The 19,645-nt window shown below is 52.9% G+C and overlaps 2 protein-coding genes across 2 annotated transcripts in view; both read left to right on the top strand.

The window, feature by feature from the left end:
* Positions 1-9,905, top strand: part of LOC129351045 (DENN domain-containing protein 4B-like) — a 52,055-nt gene extending 42,150 nt beyond the window's left edge. Inside the window, 21 exon segments of the mRNA XM_055019813.1 lie at positions 1,090-1,265; positions 1,341-1,441; positions 1,511-1,726; positions 2,713-2,858; positions 2,942-3,075; positions 3,143-3,257; positions 5,518-5,724; positions 5,806-5,934; positions 6,049-6,190; positions 6,280-6,438; positions 6,621-6,689; positions 6,692-6,830; positions 6,905-7,190; positions 7,341-7,445; positions 7,515-7,690; positions 7,768-7,924; positions 7,993-8,232; positions 8,498-8,594; positions 8,669-8,834; positions 8,916-8,974; positions 9,070-9,905. Of these exon segments, the coding sequence (XP_054875788.1) occupies positions 1,090-1,265; positions 1,341-1,441; positions 1,511-1,726; positions 2,713-2,858; positions 2,942-3,075; positions 3,143-3,257; positions 5,518-5,724; positions 5,806-5,934; positions 6,049-6,190; positions 6,280-6,438; positions 6,621-6,689; positions 6,692-6,830; positions 6,905-7,190; positions 7,341-7,445; positions 7,515-7,690; positions 7,768-7,924; positions 7,993-8,232; positions 8,498-8,594; positions 8,669-8,834; positions 8,916-8,974; positions 9,070-9,215 (3,165 nt within the window). The 3' untranslated portion in view covers positions 9,216-9,905.
* Positions 9,906-10,769: 864 nt separating this feature from the next.
* Positions 10,770-19,506, top strand: LOC129351046 (dyslexia-associated protein KIAA0319 homolog). Its single transcript, XM_055019814.1, has 16 exons — positions 10,770-10,913; positions 12,040-12,111; positions 12,566-13,134; positions 13,227-13,323; positions 13,481-13,639; positions 13,715-13,810; positions 14,502-14,646; positions 14,722-14,870; positions 14,936-15,087; positions 15,155-15,293; positions 15,365-15,524; positions 15,624-15,760; positions 17,119-17,241; positions 17,319-17,409; positions 17,495-17,586; positions 18,243-19,506. Exons 2-16 carry the CDS (start codon positions 12,069-12,071, stop codon positions 18,386-18,388), a joined length of 2,298 nt encoding a protein of 765 aa, XP_054875789.1. The 5' UTR covers positions 10,770-10,913; positions 12,040-12,068; the 3' UTR covers positions 18,389-19,506.
* The last annotated feature ends 139 nt before the right edge of the window (positions 19,507-19,645 follow it).

The raw sequence follows: 19,645 nt of genomic DNA, 5'->3' as shown, positions 1-19,645 counted from the left end.
AGCAAGTTACTGGTTTCATAAGTTACTGGTTTCAACAGGTTACTGGTTTCAGTAGGTTACTGGTTTCAGTAGGTTACTGGTTTCAACAGGTTACTGGTTTCAGTAGGTTACTGGTTTCAACAGGTTACTGGTTTCAATAGGTTACTGGTTTCAACAGGTTACTGGTTTCAGTAGGTTACTGGTTTCAGTAGGTTACTGGTTTCAACAGGTTACTGGTTTCAACAGGTTACTGGTTTCAGTAGGTTACTGGTTTCAACAGGTTACTGGTTTCAGTAGGTTATGGTTTCCGTAGGTTACTGGTTTCAACAGGTTACTGGTTTCAGTAGGTTACTGGTTCAACAGGTTACTGGTTTCAACAGGTTACTGGTTTCAACAGATTACTGGTTTCAACAGGTTACTGGTTTCAGCAAGTTACTGGTTTCAACAGGTTACTGGTTTCAGTAGGTTACTGGTTTCAATAGGTTACTGGTTTCAGCAGGTTACTGGTTTCAGCAAGTTACTGGTTTCATTAAGTTACTGGTTTCAACAGGTTACTGGTTTCAGTAGGTTACTGGTTTCAACAGGTTACTGGTTTCAGTAGGTTACTGGTTTCAGTAGGTTACTGGTTTCAACAGGTTACTGGTTTCAGTAGGTTACTGGTTTCAGCAGGTTACTGTTTCAATAGGTTACTGGTTTCAACAGGTTACTGGTTTCAGTAGGTTACTGGTTTCAGTAGGTTACTGGTTTCAACAGGTTACTGGTTTCAGTAGGTTACTGGTTTCCGTAGGTTACTGGTTTCAACAGGTTACTGGTTTCAGTAGGTTACTGGTTTCAACAGGTTACTGGTTTCAACAGGTTACTGGTTTCAGTAAGTTACTGGTTCAACAGGTTACTGGTTTCAGTAGGTTACTGGTTTCAACAGGTACTGGTTTCAGTAGGTTACTGGTTTCAACAGGTTACTGGTTTCAGTAAGTTACTGGTTTTCAACAGGTTACTGGTTTCAGTAGGTTACTGGTTTCAGTAGGTTACTGGTTTCAGTAGGTTACTGGTTTCAATGATGTCATTCCTGCTCATTATGACTAAAGTCTGTTCTGTGCTCTCCGTGTGCAGATGACCTTCCCGCTGCGCTGGCTCTGCCCCTACATCCCTCTGTGTCCGCTGCAGATGGCCGACGTGCTGCTGGCGCCCATGCCTTTCATCGTCGGCGTTCACTCCAGCTACTTTGACCTCTACGACCCCCCGCCAGAGGTCGTCTGCGTCGACTTGGACACCAACACCATCTTCCAGTGAGTCTGAGTCGCTGCAGCTCCTGCGGCCGCCAACGAGGAGATCATCAGCTGCTCTTGTTCGGATCCCTGCAGGTCAGAAGATAAGAAGCCGCTGTCATGGCGATCGCTACCCAGGAAGCACGGAAAGACGCTGTTCAGCACCCTGACCAACCTACACCGGACCCTGGAGAAGAGTGAGGGGCCGCTGAGTGCGTCAGGAGAGCAGTTAGAGGTCAGGGGTCACGCTGTGCTTCTTCCTGCAGTTTGTAGCCCCGGCCAGGAGGAGGCGACGCTGGAGTTCCTGCTCACCGACTACGACCAGATCTACCGGCGTCAGAAGCAGCTGGAGCTGGAGATCCAGGAGGCCTTCCTGCGCTTCATGAGCTGCCTGCTGCAGGGATACCGCGCCTTCCTGCTGCCCATCACGCAGGCGCCGTCCGACACCACCACCGACTGCAGCTCCCTGTTCAACCTGCAGGGTGCGCTCTCCTCAAAACACGCTCTAGTCTCTGCAGGAAGCTTCTGCTGCAGAGTCTCACTGTCAGCACAGGCAGGCTCTACATCATAATACTGTTCTAGAAACAATACAGGTTCTGCAGCAGAGAAATGAAAAATATTCCTGCTTTAAAATCCAACAAAACTTTATTTCACCAGGATATTAAGGTTCTTATTATATTTGTACAAAACATTTTATTTATCGCACGTCATTATTTTCTGTTTATATCTTTGTACAACTGTTTATAAATATTCATATTATGTATAGCACTTCTGGATAGATGCAAACTACATTTCGTCGTTTTGTACATGTGACAGTGCAATGACAATAAAGTTGAATTCTTTTCTATTCTAAATATAATTTTTAGTTAGCCAACCTGGTAGCCCCATGCAGCTCCTTGTGCACCACTAGGGGGAGCCACTGTTGAAGAAAGGCTGTTCCAGACCAGACTCTCTAAGACCAGTTTGACATTCCCCGGACTGGTGGTCCGCAGCCGCCCCCTAGTGGTCCGCCAGGAACTGCAAGTAAACTGTTTATTTACTGTGACGTCAGTATAAAGTGCGACCCAACAGCTAGCTTAGCAAAGGATTGTATTGAAAATAATGATTGAAAACTGGCTAAAAACAGAGTCGCTGTAAAGAACAGCTCCAGGAATATTTTCTGAGTTTATTTTTCTCTAATTGTGCTTCGAGATCACAAACAGCCTAAATGTTATTAATGCAACAGCAGTAAAGAACAGCTTGTTTTTCATTGCCTGTGTCTGACATCATTGGAAAGCTCAGGCACCTGCATGGCGCCGATTTCAGGTCAGGATCCTCAGCCTGTGTTTCAGAAACTGATCTAGGTCAAATATTTTATTTCTAAGACTACTGGTTAGAAATATCCGACTTTCACATGATACTGCGATGCTGCCTCAGCAGTCGAGCAGCAGCCTCTGACCCTGAACGACCTTTGACCCTGTGACTGCAGGCTTCCTGAAGTCTCGGGACCGGAGCCAGCAGAAGCTGTACGCCCAGCTGAGCCGGACCCAGATGTTCACCCAGTTCATCGAGGAATGCTCCTTCGTCAGCGACCGCCACGCCTGCCTCGAGTTCTTCGACGAGTGCGTCCAGAAGGTCAGAGGTCTAATTGTTTCCTTCCTTTGGCCTGGTGACCTTCTGTTGACCATCTGTTGACCCGCTGACCTTTGGGTGCCCAGGTGGACGTGGAGAAGCCGGAGGAGGTGCGGCTGATCGACCTGGACGAGAGCGGCGGCGGCGAACACACCGTCTTCATCATGCCACCCGAGGAGCCACAGGAGGTCGACGGCGCAGAATGCCCCGCCCGCTACAGGTGAGGCTCCTCCCCCAGGGGGCGACACAACAGGCGGCATGCGACCTGACGCGTCTCTCGCCCACAGCTACGACACGTTCCCCAGCCTGACAGCGGAGCTATTCGACCGACCGCAGGACCCACTGCGCGCGCCGGCTAGAGGCAGTGCTCCCAGCAGCCCCGCACCCCGCCGCACCAAGCAGGTAGCCATTCTGGTTCTGACCCGGTTCTGCTCCAACAAGAACCGGGTCCTGATGTACAGGTTCCTGCAGTTTAATGTGTTGATTTAGTGGAGAATGTGGCAATGCATTCTTCAGAACCGACCGACCCGGTTTCAAGACCGCAGTTCTGGAAACGATTCTGCCAGGTCAAAGGAAGGTTCTACAGATCGGATCAGAACCACAGAAAGACAAAACAACATAGATAAGATAAAAACAATTCAAACATCTGAATGAGGGATGGATGAATGGATGGTTAGATGGATGATGGATGGATGGATGGATGGATGGATGGATGGATGATGGATGGATGGATGGATGGATGATGGATGGATGGATGGGATGGATGGATGGATGGATGGATGGATGATGGATGGATGGATGGATGGATGGTTGGATGGATGATGGATGGATGGTTGGATGATGATGGATGGATGGATGGATGGTTGTATGGATGATGGATGGATGGTTGGATGGATGATGGATGGATGGATGGTTGTATGGATGATGGATGGATGGATGGATGGATGGATGGTTGGATGGATGGATGGTTGGATGTTGGATGGATGTTGGTTGGATGGATGGATGTTGGTTGGTTGGATGGATGGATGTTGGTTGGATGGATGGATGATGGATGGATGTTGGATGGATGTTGGTTGGATGGATGTTGGTTGGATGGATGTTGGATGGATGGATGTTGGTTGGATGGATGTTGGTTGGATGGATGGATGTTGGTTGGTTGGATGGATTTGGATGGAGGATGGATGTTGGTTGGATGAATGGATGTTGGATGGATGGATGGATGTTGGTTGGATGTTGGTTGGTTGGTTGGATGGATGTTGGTTGGATGGATGGATGTTGGTTGGATGGATGTTGGTTGGATGGATGGATGTTGGTTGGATGGATGGATGTTGGTTGGATGGATGTTGGTTGGATGGATGGATGTTGGTTGGTTGGATGGATGGATGTTGGTTGGATGGATGTTGGTTGGATGGATGGATGTTGGTTGGATGGATGTTGGTTGGTTGGATGGATGTTGGTTGGATGGATGTTGGATGGTTGGATGGATGTTGGTTGGATGGATGGATGTAAGTTGGTGGATGGATGGATGTTGGTTGGATGGATGTTGGTTGGATGGATGTTGGTTGGATGGATGGATGTTGGTTGGTTGGATGGATATTGGATGGAGGATGGATGTTGGTTGGATGGATGTTGGTTGGATGAATGGATGTTGGATGGATGGATGGATGTTGGTTGGATGGATGTTGGTTGGTTGGTTGGATGGATGTTGGATGGATGGATGGATGTTGGTTGGATGGATGTTGGTTGGTTGGTTGGATGGATGGATGTTGGTTGGATGGATGTTGGTTGGATGGATGGATTTGGTTGGTTGGATGGATGGATGTTGGTTGGATGGATGTTGGTTGGATGGATGTATGTTGGTTGGATGGATGTTGGTTGGTTGGATGGATGTTGGTTGGATGGATGTTGGATGGTTGGATGGATGTTGGTTGGATGGATGGATGTTGGTTGGATGGATGTTGGATGGATGTTGGTTGGATGGATGGATGTTGGTTGGTTGGATGGATGTTGGTTGGATGAATGGATGTTGGTTGGTTGGATGGATGGATGTTGGTTGGATGGATGGATGTTGGTTGGATGGATGTTGGATGGTTGGATGGATATTGGTTGGATGGATGGATGTAAGTTGGATGGATGGATGGATGTTGGTTGGATGGATGTTGGTTGGATGGATGTTGGTTGGATGGATGGATGTTGGTTGGATGGATGGATGTTGGTTGGATGGATGGATGGATGGTGGATGGATGGATGGATGGATGTTGGTTGGATGGATAGATGTTGGTTGGATGGATGTTGGTTGGTTTGATGGATGTTGGTTGGATGGATGGATGTTGGTTGGATGTTGGTTGGATGGTTGGATGGATGGATGATGGTTGGTTGGTTGGATGGATGGATGTTGGTTGGATGGATGGATGTTGGTTGGATGGATGGATGTTGGATGGATGTTGGTTGGATGGTTGGTTGGTTTGTTGGTTGGATGGATGTTGGTTGGTTGGTTGGATGGATGGATGTTGGGTGAGCGTTAGGGTTTCTAGCAGATCTCAGGAGCAGCAGCAGGGGGCGCTTTTGGAGCAGCACCTGTGGGTCACCAGCTGGTGACCCAACCAGAACCAGAACCAGGCTCTGGTTCTGATGGACTCACAGAACCGCTGTGTATCTACAGGAGATCAAGGTGGCCCAGAAGCGGGCCCAGAAGTACTCTGCGGTTCCGGACATGTGGTCCAAATGCCTGCTGGGTCACTGCTACGGCCTGTGGTTCATCTACCTGCCCACCTTCGTCCGGGCCGAGGCCTCCAAGGTCCGCGCCCTGCACTCCGCCCACGACGTCCTCCGGCACATGGAGACCCGCAAGGTGGTGCTACCTGATGAGGTGAGGCCCGCCGGGCCGGGCCGGGGCGGGCCGGGCCGGGCGGGCTTGCCGCAGTAACAGAACCTCCGCTGTGTGTGTCAGGTGTGTTACCGCGTCCTGATGCAGCTGTGCGGTCAGTACGGCCAGCCGGTCCTCGCCGTCAGAGTCCTGCTGGAGATGAAGAAGGCCGGGATCACACCCAACACCATCACCTACGGCTACTACAACAAGGTCACACAGACACACGTTGCTGTGTTTGGACAGCCGAAGCCCAACCGGGCTCCAGGCCCACAAGGTCTTACAAACAAACGCACCGTAAAGTTCATGGCTGTTTTCCCTCCTCAGGCTGTGTTGGAGTGTAAGTGGCCCTCGACCAATCAGGGCGGCCGTCTCCGATGGGCTAAGCTGCGGAACGTTCTATTGGCCGTGGCTCAGTTCAGGCAGCCAATCAAACGGCGGCGGAAGAGCGGTTCTGTGGGCTCCAGAGGTCAGATGTCTGTAGTTTGTCCTGCAAGATAAACACCTCACCACTCTAAGCGATGAAGGTGATGAAGATCATCTCCGTTTCCATCCCAGGAGCCATGATGGAGGCCGATCAGAAGCCCCTCCCACAGTCCACTCTGATTCGTCAGTCCAGCTGGAGCGGCCTTAGCGAAAGCTCGAGTCACGAGTCTCTGACCGGGTCGCTGGTGAAGAGCTCCAGCCTGAGCAGCATGAAGACGCCCACAGTCAGTGGTGAGCACTGCTAGCAAAGAGCTAGCTCAGCTAACACTGAGTTGCTAATTATGACCATTTAGCTACTAAAAATGAGCTTAGCAATAACACCAAGCTAAGAATGAGCTCCACTATTAGCTCGTTAGCAGATCAGCAAATGTTCCCACAGGTCAGAGCTCACCTGATGCCCTGTCTGCCTTCAGAGCTCAAAGCCTGTGGGAAGTCCCCCGTCCTCCACGGTTCAGGGACAAACGGGGACACGGTCCACCGGAAGCCCCGCTGGGACGGAGAGAAGCCTCCGCTCCGCCTCCAGCGCCCCCTGGGGGAATCGTGGTGCGGCGCAGCGAGGTCTGCCTCTCCTCCTTCTACACCGAGTCGGAGCTGGACTGCAGATGTGAACCGAGGCTCAGCAGGTCGGTGTGTTCGTTCTGCCGGGTTTTCCGAGTTTATTCCAACCGATCTGACAGGATTTACGTTCTGACTGCAGACCCGACAGATCCGGGAGCGGCGGCGGAAAGAACAAGGCCAGAACTGTAGACGAAAACTCCAACCACGTGTCGTCCCCGAGCCGAGGAGGCCTGGCAGGGAAACTGCAGCAGCTCCTTACACCGACCAAACACCGAGCGTCGGTCCGGCGCGCCGCCAGCGTGGAAAACCGCCGGTCCGGAGGAGGGATCGGTCGGAAAGTGTCAGATCAGAGGCAGTCCAGGAAGTCCCAGGTGGCTGAAAGTCTGCTGAAGGCAAAGGAGCGGCTGGTGAACGCCACGTCAGAGGTGACTGCATGTTCCTGCTAAAGGCGATGAGCTGCAGATCCAGCAGCCTCCACCAGGGGCTGCTGTCCAGATCTTGTTGAGATGTTTCCCTGTAGTTCTGGATGTCTAGGCCGCTCTTGTCGTCTGGAATAACCAGTAATCTGTCCTCAGAGTTCGCTGTCGGTAGGAAGTGACCTGGACCTGACGGACACGCCCACCGCCGTGTATCCTCTGCGCAAGTCGTGGGACGCCAACCAGGACGGGGCGGGAATCGAGGTAACTCGGTCGGTGAGGTCGGTGAGGCGGCTTGGTCCCGGCGGAGCCTCACAGTGTGTTTGTGTCCAGGTTCTGATGTCCAGCTGCTCGCTGTGCCGCAGCTGCAACTCTCTGGTTTACGACGAGGAGATCATGGCGGGCTGGACCTCAGACGACTCCAACCTGAACTCCTCCTGCCCGTTCTGCGCCGCCTCCTTCGTCCCGTTCCTGAATGCAGAGATCTGCGACCCGGGGCCGGTCGGCAGGTACAGAACCTGCCGACCGGACGCTCATGCGCTCCTGGTTCTGTCGCGTCACCGGTTCTGCTCTTGCTCCTTCTTAGCGCGGAGCGCTGCTCCATGAACCTGGAGGATGAGGTGGAGAGCGCCGTGAGGCCCCCTAGTGGTCACCAGGCGTCCCTGCGGCCCCAGTGCAACGGGCTGAGCGACGACTCCAGCTCTGAAACCAGCACCTACTCCGAGACCAGCAAGGCCACCACGGTAACTCCCCTCGCCGCTGCCCCCGCTGTGGCGCTCCTCACTGCTGACAGGCTCCACCCTCTTTCCAGGTGTCGTCGGTGGGAGGGACTCCTCAGGTGACGGTGGCCTACCTGAGCCCTCTGGTTCTGAGGAAGGAACTGGAGAGTCTGCTGGAGAACGAGGGCGAGTCGGTTCTGGCCCAGCCTCAGTTTCTGGACAGCCACTCCATCATCTACTGGAACCTGGTCTGGTACTTCCAGCGGCTCGGCCTGCCCAGCAACCTGCTGCAGCTGGTCCGGAGCTCGCCACTGGTCAGCCACTTCACTCAGGTGACTCTGAAGAACTAGTTCATGTTGGGAGACTCAAATACTGTGAACTTGAACTCATTCGCTTTAGAAGGTTCTGCTGTCTGAACACAGAACCTTGATCCAGGTTTCTAATGACACCAGCTGTAGGCACCCGTAGTTTCCTGAAGGGCTAAAGTTCACATGAATATAAAGTTTTTTTGGGGGCCTCCAGCAGGGGGCCTCCAGCAGGGGGCCTCCAGCAGGGGCCCCCTCTGGCGTTGATAACAGCCTGTCTTGGTTGTTCCAGTCGGAGAACTATGCGGTGAGGGTCCGGCTCCTCTGGGACACGCTGAGCCCCGACACGGACCAGTGGCCGCCGCTCTACGTCCTCTGGAGGATCCACAGTAAGGACGACCGGCGGACAGGTCCAACACGAGACGCAGCGTACGCGTCGAGCTTTAACGTGTTCCTCCACCAGGTGGCGCCCCGATGAGGAGCTACAGCTGGAGGCGGCACAACCACCCGTTCACCCTGTCCTTCCTGGAGGAGGTTCTGCGCTGGGTGGGCATGAACGAGGTGCACAAGGCCATCACGCTCTTCCTGGACACCCTGGAGAAGCAGCCCGGGTCGCCACAGACCCAGAGGTGGGGGTTCGGACCGGCCCGCCAGTTCTGATGATTCATGCTGAGCCTGAACTCAGATGTTTGTGTTTTCCGGACTGACAGGAGCCTCTACCGGGAGATGCTGTTCCTGACGCTGGCAGCGATGGGAAAAGACCATGTCGGTAAGGCTCCTGGTTGACCTGGGTCGGGTTTCCGATCAGAACCAGGAAGGTTCTGGAAGTTCTGCTGTGCAATCCTCTCCCATCTCTGTCTGCAGCTGCATTCGATAAGAAGTACAAGACGGCGTTCCTGCGTCTCAGCAGCTCTCTGGGCCGAGACGAGCTCCGCAGGAAGCGGGCCCAGCCTCCCAGCACCAAAGCCATCGACTGCAGGCGCAGCTTCCACCCGCCGCTGGAGTGCTGAGCGCTTCCGGACCGGACCGGACCGGACCACCGGCAACCAACACCCCCTTCACCTCTCCGCCACCCCCTGGTGGAGGGCACAGCATCAGACTTCCTACCAACCTCTATGGATCCCGAAGTAACCAGCACAACCGGACCGGACCAGACAGGATCGGATCGGACCGGACTGCGGATCTGCGCTGTAGTCAGAGGAAGGCGCATAGTCATCAGCGGGAACCCAGAACCGAACCGGAGATTCCCGGGGAATCCGCTTCCTGAACTGGATCGTTGTGGACGAGACATTTATTGTTGAACTGTGAAAAATGGTTCTGACCCGTTTCAACTCCTCAGGACCGGTTCTATTGATCAGCGACACATCCAGGCTTCTGCTTTCCAACCAGCTGGGACTCGATCCAAAGTCCGGTCAGGGTCAAATGTCAGGATGGATCAGAACCACTTGGGATGAGAGGCAGAACGATTCAGCAGAAAAATGAAAAAAATCTGACCAGAACCAGGCCACGGTAGGGCCAGAACCCGACCAGAACCCGACCAGAACCCAGCAAGTTTCTGAGTTTCTGTCAATCCTTTCTCAGCTGGAAAACAATCAAATTTCTAGAACCAAATTTTGACATCAGAGCCAAAAATTCAGCCAGAAATTTGAAATCAGAGCCTCAGACGGAGCACGCTCAGTGGGCGGAGCCCGGAGCACGCTCAGTGGGGCGGAGCCTCAGACGGAGCACGCTCAGTGGGCGGAGCCTCAGACGGAGCACGCTCAGTGGGCGGAGCCTCAGACGGAGCACGCTCAGTGGGCGGAGCCTCAGACTGAGCACGCTCAGTGGGCGGAGCCTCAATGAGAAAGATATTTTAAGTTGATTTGGTTGGTTGTTTTTGGTTCTGGTTGGTTCTGGTTGGATCTGGTTGGTTCTGGTTGGATCTGGTTGGTTCTGGTTGGTTCTGGTTGGTTCTGGTTGGTTCTGGTTGGATCTGGTTGGTTCTGGTTGGTTCTGGTTGGATCTGGTTGGTTCTGGTTGGATCTGGTTGGATCTGGTTGGTTCTGGTTGGTTCTGGTTGGATCTGGTTGGTTCTGGTTGGATCTGGTTGGATCTGGTTGGTTCTGGTTGGTTCTGGTTGGATCTGGTTGGTTCTGGTTGGTTCTGGTTGGTTCTGGTTGGATCTGGTTGGTTCTGGTTGGATCTGGTTGGTTCTGGTTGGTTCTGGTTGGTTCTGGTTGGATCTGGTTGGTTCAGACCTTCAGAGTTCTGCCTCCTGTCTCAATTCTGGTTCTGCTCATTCACTCTGACTGACGTGCTGAAGGCCAGAGCTCAGGACTGGACCCTTCCTCACAATTCTGACCCGGTTCTGACCCGGAGATGATTATTTAAATTTGCTGTTTATCTAATTTATATCTGATTGTGGTTACCATGGCAATGTTCCTTTTTTTAACAAAATCGTCAATAAAAAGACGTCAAAAAAAACCTGGTGTTGTTTCTGTTCACCCACACTGATGATGGTTCTGGTTCTGGTTCTGGTTCCACATCCCTATGAGGATTATAGGGATGTTTTATTTTGTAGGAACGGACCGGAAGTGGGACAAGTGATTCTGCCTCGGGATGACTCGTGTCTTTTCGGGATGCGCTGAGTGGTTCTGGTTCTGGACAAGCAGCGGGCTGGGTCACGGAGAACCGGGAGGAGAGTCTTCCTCCTCCTCTTCCTCCTCCAGGTGGGTCAGCTCTCCGTCACGCGCTGCGGATCTCCGACAGGCAGGTTGGATGTTTGGTTGGATGTCTGGTTGTTGGCAGAATCAGCTGGTTCCGATCCAAAATCCTCATTTTCTGACTGTTTTGTGACTGAAGGTAATAAAAGGTTTAATTCTCCCGATATGTTTTTATTTCACAGCAGATGAAATAAAAACCGTTTCTACTTCCGAACCGAACCCATAAATCCGGTTTCATCTTCTGTTGCTCTTTATTGGAAACGTTGATCAATATTGATCCTTTATTTGTCGTTGCTGATTGATTAACCCTGTTTTGTGCGGCTTAAGGTGATAAACGCTTGATTTTAATTCCAGCTCCTGCCGCTGTGCTGAAGCGGGGCGGGGCTAAAGGTGCAGAGACACAAGATCTGACCGGAAATGCTGAAACTGCATTTCCGGTCAGATCAGGTAAAGTCACGTTTCTGCTGCTGAATGTTTTTGTATTTGGTTCGTTATGGCGGCGTCTGGATTTCAAAAGGTTGGAGGTATTGATTTGTTATTGAAATGTGATTTTGAATGATCTAAACTCTCTAGATCGGTTTCAGCTTCTGTTGCTCTTTATTGGAAACGTTGATCAATATTGATCAACGTTTCCGCTGCTCCCCGGCGGCGGTCAGCAGCGGCATCGTGCGTTTTGTTACAGTGGAAGTTAAAAGCCCACAATGTCCCATAATGTCCCACAATGTCCCATAATGTCCCACAATGTCCTATAGTGTCCCATAGTGTCCCACTGTGGAGCCGCTCTATGTGCCACAACATCTTTATTCCTGGACGATTGGTGGAATAAACTCATCTGGCCAATTCCTCCTTTACTGGATGGAAATGCTGATATTCTCAGTTTGGAGGATTTAATAGGAATATGGAACTGATTGTTCCCTGATGAATCATAAGAAGGTTTCATGCAGGATCCCTCATGTCCTCATCTCATGTCCTCATCCTGTCCGGTTTTTAAAAGAATTTAAACACAGTTCAATAGTTTGACTTCATTTCAGTTATTAGCCCCTCAAATTAATTTAACTTATTTATTGGTTACTAGCTGTGATTTGTAACAGCAGGAGTCATATTTAGTTTTGTAATATTTGTTCTCGACCAGACCTTCCAGCTGGATCACACAGCGCCACCATGTGGAGGAAAACGGTTCTACTGCTGCTTCACATCATGGAAGGTAAAAACTTTCAGAAATTGTTTGAGGATTTTTACTGGTTTAGTTTCTCATCGCTGATCTTCCAGATTTTTTCAGCATGGTTCTGACCCGGTAAAACATTCAGAACTTTATGGATTGAACAAGTTTCTCCATTTCCTGTTTTCTGACCAATCAGAGAGCAGATGGACACGCTCATTCACTTCCTCTTAGTTTGGTTCTGACTGGTTCTGGAGAACTTGGACCAAAGACTGTGTTGAACCTATCAGAACAAGGTTTGGACCCAGAAGGTTCTGCTGCTCATGATAGAAGAAAGTTGTAGATTTCAGGCAGAACCTTCAAAATAAAAGCATCTCTGAAACCTTTCAAACTGATTTCTTGTTTCAGGCTCAGCAACATGAAATCAGAATCCGTTCTTAGCTGGTCGGTGATGAACGGAACCGGTCCAGTCCTTCACTTCCTCTGCTTCGTGTTGCAGCTGCAGTGTCGCCGCCCTGCTGGCAGGGGGCGCCCTTCCCGGAGGCCGTGGTGTCCCCGGCGGCGGTGAGCAGCGGCATCGTGCGCGTCTCGGCCGCGGCGTCGCTCCAGCAGTGCGTGGCGGCGTGCTGTCACCTCCCGGCCTGCGACCTGGCCTGGCGCTTCCAGGGCCGCTGCTATGTGCTGAGCTGCCAGCAGGGGGCGGACTGCCGGCCCCGGGTCCGGCCCGGCGCCGACTCGGTTCTGGCCTTCCTGCAGCGTCCGGCCCGCTCCCTGCTGCGGTCCCTGCGAAGGCCGGCGCGGTTCGGCCGGACGCGGGGGCCCGGCGGCGACCAAGAGGCCCTCAAGGGCCCGGTTCTGTTCGACGGGCCCAAGCCAACCTGGTCCGACCCGGCGGCCCCGGAGGCGGATTGGTTCTGGTCTGAGTTCAACCAATCACAGGAGGCGGATCCTGGAGGGGCGGAGTCAGACAGCAACCTGACCGGAACCGGTACCGCGGATCAGGAGGAGCCGCGGTACCGATGGACCAGAACCACAGAACCAGCTGGTGCAGCTGCTGCAGCGCGAACGGTGAGTGAAGACCAATCCGGGTCAGAACCATCAGAACCAGCTCTGCTGGGTCTACAGAACTTGTAGAACCTCCTGCTCCTCTTCCTCTCTAGACAGGAAGTCAGACAGCAGAGCTTCCTGCGCCTGACTCCGCCCCTACGGGTCACATGATCACACCCGGTGACGTCATCAACACCACGGTGAACCCAGGTAGGCGACTCTGATCCGGGTCTGAACCGGACTGGCTTCTGACCTCTGATTGGACGATAAGATCAATGATGTGACATCATTCACTTCTAGAACCTGTTCTTTCCTTTGATTGGCTGTTGCCATGGTAACCGGTGTTATTTTGGGTCATCTGGGTCAGAACCAGCTGCAGAAATGCTTCATGTTGGGTCTGATCTGGACCGGCTACCTCCAGGTTGTCCCGTTGGGGACCCAGTGGACCTGGTGGACCCGGTGGACCTTGGCGCCGCCGTGACATCAGAACTAATTGATTCTTCTGAACCCGGGAACGGAACTTCAGGTCTGATCCTTGGTTCTGTAGAGGGTTCTGGTTCTGGATGGAAGCTTACTGCTGGAGTTGTTTTTGTTCTGACAGAACCTCTGAAGGTTCTCCAGGCTCCAACCACTGACCCGCTGAACCAGGTGACCTCTGACCTCACTACCTCAGCTGCTCTCCCCCAGACCACTGCAGGTATGTTAACCTGGTTCTGGTTCCTGTTGGTCCGGTTCTGCCAGGCTCTGGTTCTGACTCTGAACTGATTACTGATTTTTATTTATGAATTAGCATAAAATTTCCTTCAGAAGTTGCTTTTTTGTTTTTGGGAAACAAAAACACAAAGATGGAACCATCGACTCATTAGCATCGCACATGTTAGCCGCTACAGCTGGGCCGTTAGCCGCTACAGCTGGTCCGTTAGCCGCTACAGCTGGGCCGTTAGCCGCTACAGCTGGGCCGTTAGCCGCTACTGCTGGGCCGTTAGCCGCTACAGCTGGGCCGTTAGCCGCTACTGCTGGGCCGTTAGCCGCTACTGCTGGGCCGTTAGCCGCTACAGCTGGGCCGTTAGCCGCTACTGCTGGGCCGTTAGCCGCTACAGCTGGTCCGTTAGCCGCTACAGCTGGGCCGTTAGCCGCTACAGCTGGTCCGTTAGCCGCTACAGCTGGTCCGTTAGCCGCTACAGCTGGGCCGTTAGCCGCTACTGCTGGGCCGTTAGCCGCTACTGCTGGGCCGTTAGCCGCTACTGCTGGGCCGTTAGCCGCTACTGCTGGGCCGTTAGCCGCTACTGCTGGGCCGTTTAGCCGCTACTGCTTGAACCCGGCTGGCCGTCATCTCGGGCCTCTGCTGCCCGGTTCTGATCGTTCCAGCTGGTTCTTTCTCTGAGCAGAACCCCAGGTGCCGAACCGAGCCCCGCTGGCCGCTGTGGGTCCGGACCTCCGTCTGGTTCTCCCTCTGAGCGCCAGCCTGTTGCTCAACGGCAGTGGCAGCACCGACGACCGCGGCATTAGCGGCTACAACTGGGAGGTGGTGAGGTGAGCAGACCTGTGGACCGGAACCAGAACAGGGGGCTCGGTACCTGACGGACTCTCTGCCTCCTGTGTTCACAGCGGTCCTCCCGGTTTGCGGCTGCAGGATGCCGACCGGGCGGTTGCCATGGCGACGGGCCTAAGGGCGGGGCGCTACGCGTTCAAGCTGACGGTGTCGGACCAGCAGGGGGCGACAGACAGCGCCCTGCTGTCGGTGCGGGTCCAGGAAGGTGAGTTCTGCTGTAGGCTCGGGTTCTGGTTCTGAATGGTACCGTCCGTCTCCTTCCCTCTGCAGCCCGCAGTCTTCCTCCGGTGGCGCACGCCAGCGGCAGCCATGTTCTGGTTCTGCCCAACAGCTCTGTGGTTCTGGAGGGGTCGGTTACTGATGGAGACCAGACAGAGGTCCGGTACCGGTGGACCAGGGACAGCCAGAGTCCGGCAGCCGGGGTACCGCCCGCTCGAAACGGTTTAGGCCAAAATGGGCCGGCTCAGGTGACCTCCCGGTTCTGTGCAGGAGGTTCTGTTTGGCTCGGAGACCCAGCGGGTTCTGTACCTGTCGGACCTGGTGGAGGGAACCTACCTGTTCCAGCTGATGGTGACGGACTCTCAGGGCCGGGTCAGCACCGCCACCGCCACCGTGGAGGTCCGGCCAGGTAGGCCGCCGCTCAGCGCAGGTTCTGCTGAGGTTCTGAGGGTAAATGGACCTCCGGGTTGGTTTGTGCAGAACCAGGCGGCAGCCAGCAGGTGGAGCTGGAGATGCTGGTGGCGGTGTCTCAGGTGAGCGTGGCTCAGAGGGACACACTGGTCCGGCAGCTGGCGGCACTGATCCACGTCCTGGACCGAGACATCCGGGTCCGGGCGCTGCGGGGACGGACCCAACTCAGGTATCAGAACCCTGACCGGGTCGGGCCCAAACAGATGCCGCTCACTGCACCTGCTGGCTGCTACTCAGGTCAGAACTCTGCTCTGCTGTTCTGTTTCAGCACGGTTCTGCAGTTCTGGGTCCAGGGCCCGATCGGACCCGTCCCGGCCTCCAGCCTGGTGGTTCTGCTCAGGAAGCAGCTGCTCCGAGACAAGAGCGACTTCCTGCTGTTCAAGGTGCTGAGAGTTGACACTGTGGGTAAGTTCTGGTCCTGACCGGTCCGGGTTCATGTTTTAGAGAGGGACCATCCAGAACCATCCAGAACCGCCAGGGAACATGTGTCTGCTGAGGATGTTTCGATGGCTCCCCTGGCTGGGTCATTCTGATTGGCTCATTGCTTGGCTTCCTGTTTGTCTGTGGTCAGCCTGTCCCAGGCTGCCACCTAGTGGAGGGGCCAGAGGTCAGCTGTGCCATCACTGGTGACCCAACTTTATCAGAGTCACCAGATAAAGTTCATCACGAAGATGAGTAGACCAATGGAACCAGTGTTCCCTCGCCCGGACCCACAGCCCACTTCCTGGTGTGTTGGCTTTAACCCACAACCTGAACAGGAGACTTGGGTACATGAGGGGACTAAAGGGGTCAGGCGCAGTGTGGGATGGGTGGTGCTGGAGGCAGGGACTGAGGCGGTCTGATCCCCGGCTATAGAACCTGGTGGTGAAGATGAAATAGTCGGACTCACCTCAGAGCACCACTCACTGTTTTCTTGAGAAGCTTTGGACGCTTTCATTCTGGAGTTGGAGTCTGGAGAACTCCTGAAGCGTGGAGTATTCAGGGTCCTGGAGAGGAGGTCTGTTGGGTCGTCAAACCTCAGATTCAGGAAGAGCATTGTGGTTCTGGTTCTGGAACACTGGACCAGCTCTACACCCTCAGCTGGGTCCATAAAACACATGTAGACCACACAAACGATCTGCATGTGTTTTGTGGACTTGGAGAAGGTGTAACCCTAACCCGTGTCCCTCAGGGAGACCTGTTGGGGAGCGCTAAGGGGTCCGGGTACGTTTGACACGGCCTGTTGGGTCCCTTTATCAGTCTGGTCCTCATTGCTGCCAGTGAGTCGGGCTCCGCCAGGGCTGCCATCTGTCACCGATTCTGTTCGTTATTTTCATGGACAGAATCTCTGGAACAGCCAAGCTGTTGAGAGGATCCGGTTTGGTGGCCGTTGGATCCATCTCTGCGTTTTGCGGATAATGTGGTCCTGTTGGCTTCATCGGGTCGTGACCTGCAGCTCTCGCTGGAACGGTTCGCAGCCGAGTGCGAAGCGGCCGGGACGAGGATCAGTGGCTCCGAATCCAAGGCCGCCGCTCCTCCACCCGGAGAGGAGCCAGCTGAGGCTCAGGCTCCTGGTCGGGATGGAGGCTCCCTGTGAGGAGTTCAGGTCCCACAGGGGACAGGAAGACTGCGACCTGCTGGAGGGACGATGGTCCCGGCTTGCCTGGGAACATTGGGTTCTCCCAGAGACTCCTGCTTACGCTACTGACCTTGCGACCCGACCCCAGATAAGAAGGAAATGGATTTACTCTGGGTTTATGTTCTGGTGTCGTTTGTTTGGTTAGCGTGCGAGCTGAGCTGTTCAGGGCGGGGCCAGTGTGATCCAGTCACCAAGCAGTGTTCCTGTGACCCGTTCTGGACGGAGAACCTGATCCGGCTCTACCTCGGGGACGGAGAGAGTAACTGTGGTAACGTTTTAATCCTCATTCCTGAGCCAAAGGTTCCCTGTGGTCGACCTTTGACCTGGCTCTGCTCGTCCCCTCAGAGTGGAGGGTTCTGTTCGTGATCCTGAGCAGCTTCCTGACGATGGTCCTCATCCTGTCGCTCAGCTGGACCTTCGTCTGCTGCAGCCGGAGGTGAGTCTGGACCGCCGGCTCAGGATCAAATCCGGGTCCCATCCAGAATCTGCCGGGTCCGATTCGGTGTTCTGTGTGTCTGCAGGAGGAAGCAGAGGAAGGGCAGGAAGAAGACCAGGTACACCATCCTGGACGACATGGACGAGCAGGAGCGGCTGGAGCTCCGGCCCAGATTCAGTGAGTTTGTCCACCGGCCCTGCTGGTTCTGGACCGGACCGGGCCGGACCGCCCTTCAGGAAACCCCAGAGCGATAGGGATTCACTCCTTCCCGGATTTCTGATTGAAATTTTACTGGAATTAGCAGCAAAACTTTTCAATAAAGCAACAAAAGCAGCAAAGAATCTGTAAACATGAAAACCTGACAATGGTCTGATCCGACATCCATTCCAGGGTTAATCCTGGTTTAAACCTGGTTTAATCCCGGTTCAATCCTGGTTTAATCCTGGTTTAATCTGGGGTTAATCCCGGTTCAATCCTGGTTTAAACCTGGTCTAATCCTGGTTTAATCCCGGGTTAATACTGGTTTAATCCTGAGTTAATCCTGGTTTAATCCCGGGTTAATACTGGTTTAATCCCAGTTTAATCTGGGTTAATCCTGGTTTAATCCGGGGTTAATCCTGGTTTAATCCTGAGTTAATCCTAGGTGAATGTCCTTCAAAGCGATTTAGAAAGTGAAAATGGTCCCTCTCTCATCCGGATGTGGAAAATTCTGAAAGCTAATCCCAGCCTTTCTGGGGCGGGGGCTGGTCCGGGTCAGAACCTTTTCCAGTCCAGATGACAGTTCTGTCGGATGGACCGAATGCTCCGCTCAGTAACCCCCCCGTCCTGCGCAGGTCTGAAGCACCGCAGCACGGAGCACAACTCCAGCCTCATGATGTCCGAGTCGGAGTTGGACAGCGACCAGGACTCCGTCTTCAGCCGGCCGGTCCGCAACCGGGTCAGCTGCCAGGCCGCGCGCAACGGGAACGCCTTGGGGTGAAGACCGGAAGCCCGGGGGGACAGTGAGGGTTGGAGGAAGTCTGGACGGCGCTTCCTGGTGGCGGCATGTTCGGTTCAGAGGTTTCATTCGTTCTTGCCAGAGAAACATTCATGAAGCAAAGACTTGGCCTGCAGGGGGCAGCACCACAACATGAGTTCAGGTTCTGTTAATCTGGGCCTGTTGGACTGTTCCTTTAGTGTCGCATCAGAACCAGAACCGGACCCAGCGGGGATTATTTACATCCTGGTGAACCCAAACGTCTCAGCAGAACCAGCTCCATGTCGCTTCATGTCTGGAGATTTAAAGTCAAAGTTTCAGGAGAAGCTGAAGAAATAAAACATAAATTCATCCATCAGTTTATTTCAGATCAAACACAAACCTACAAAAATCTAAACAGCAAAGTTTTCCAGGATAATCCGAGACACTTTGTTACTAACGGAACATCGAGCGTCCAACAGATCTCTGTGTGCAGCAGAACCGACCCAGTTCCAGCCGGAAACCCAGATTCTGGATTCATCAGATTAAAGTCAACATGAAACTCCAACTTCAGTTGTTTTTTATTCCACATTGTCGCCTGAATGCATCAGGAAAAGGGTTCAGGAAGTTTGGGTCCAATCAAACGGCTCCTAGGACAAAGAAAGCGACGTGGAGATCTGAGAGTAGAAGCAATTTGGACCGAACTGAAATATGATCAGTTCAATTTTTCCTTCGTCATTGGACGAAGTTTTTTATGGACTTTTGACAAATTTTCTTTGTTTCATTTTGTCTCGGTAATAGTGATAAAAGTTTGTAGTGACTTTTATCACTATTACTTTTATCACTATGCGTAAACGTGGGCGGAGCTTCGTCCTTCCAAATAATTGAAGGAAAACAAATCACTTTTGGGTCAAAAATCACAAAACCACATTTAACATGATCAGTCTGAGGAAATCAGGTCATTAAACCTAAAGGCGGTAGTACCTTACCTGACCACCAGATGGCAGTGTTCATTACACACAGAACCTTTAATTGGACCAGCTGCAGAGCCTAACCCTGACCCTAAAGTTGAACAATTTAAGGCATAAAAATGTTACTTGTATAGAAAAAATTAACAATAATAAAAAATGTTTTCATGGTGATTTTAGAGTTTCTGTACATTAATTATTAATCCTGGTATTTAGTACATTATTTCTAACATTTTTTATTTGTTTCATATTTACCATATATTTGTTTTTAGCATTTTTATTTTTACCCAGTAAAATGTTGAGATTTTAAAAT

Source organism: Poeciliopsis prolifica, unplaced genomic scaffold, assembly GCF_027474105.1.
Source record: "Poeciliopsis prolifica strain line A6 unplaced genomic scaffold, Auburn_PproV2 SCAFFOLD063, whole genome shotgun sequence".
NCBI classification, from domain to species: Eukaryota; Metazoa; Chordata; class Actinopteri; order Cyprinodontiformes; family Poeciliidae; genus Poeciliopsis; species Poeciliopsis prolifica.
This window is presented reverse-complemented; position numbering and strand designations above follow the sequence as displayed.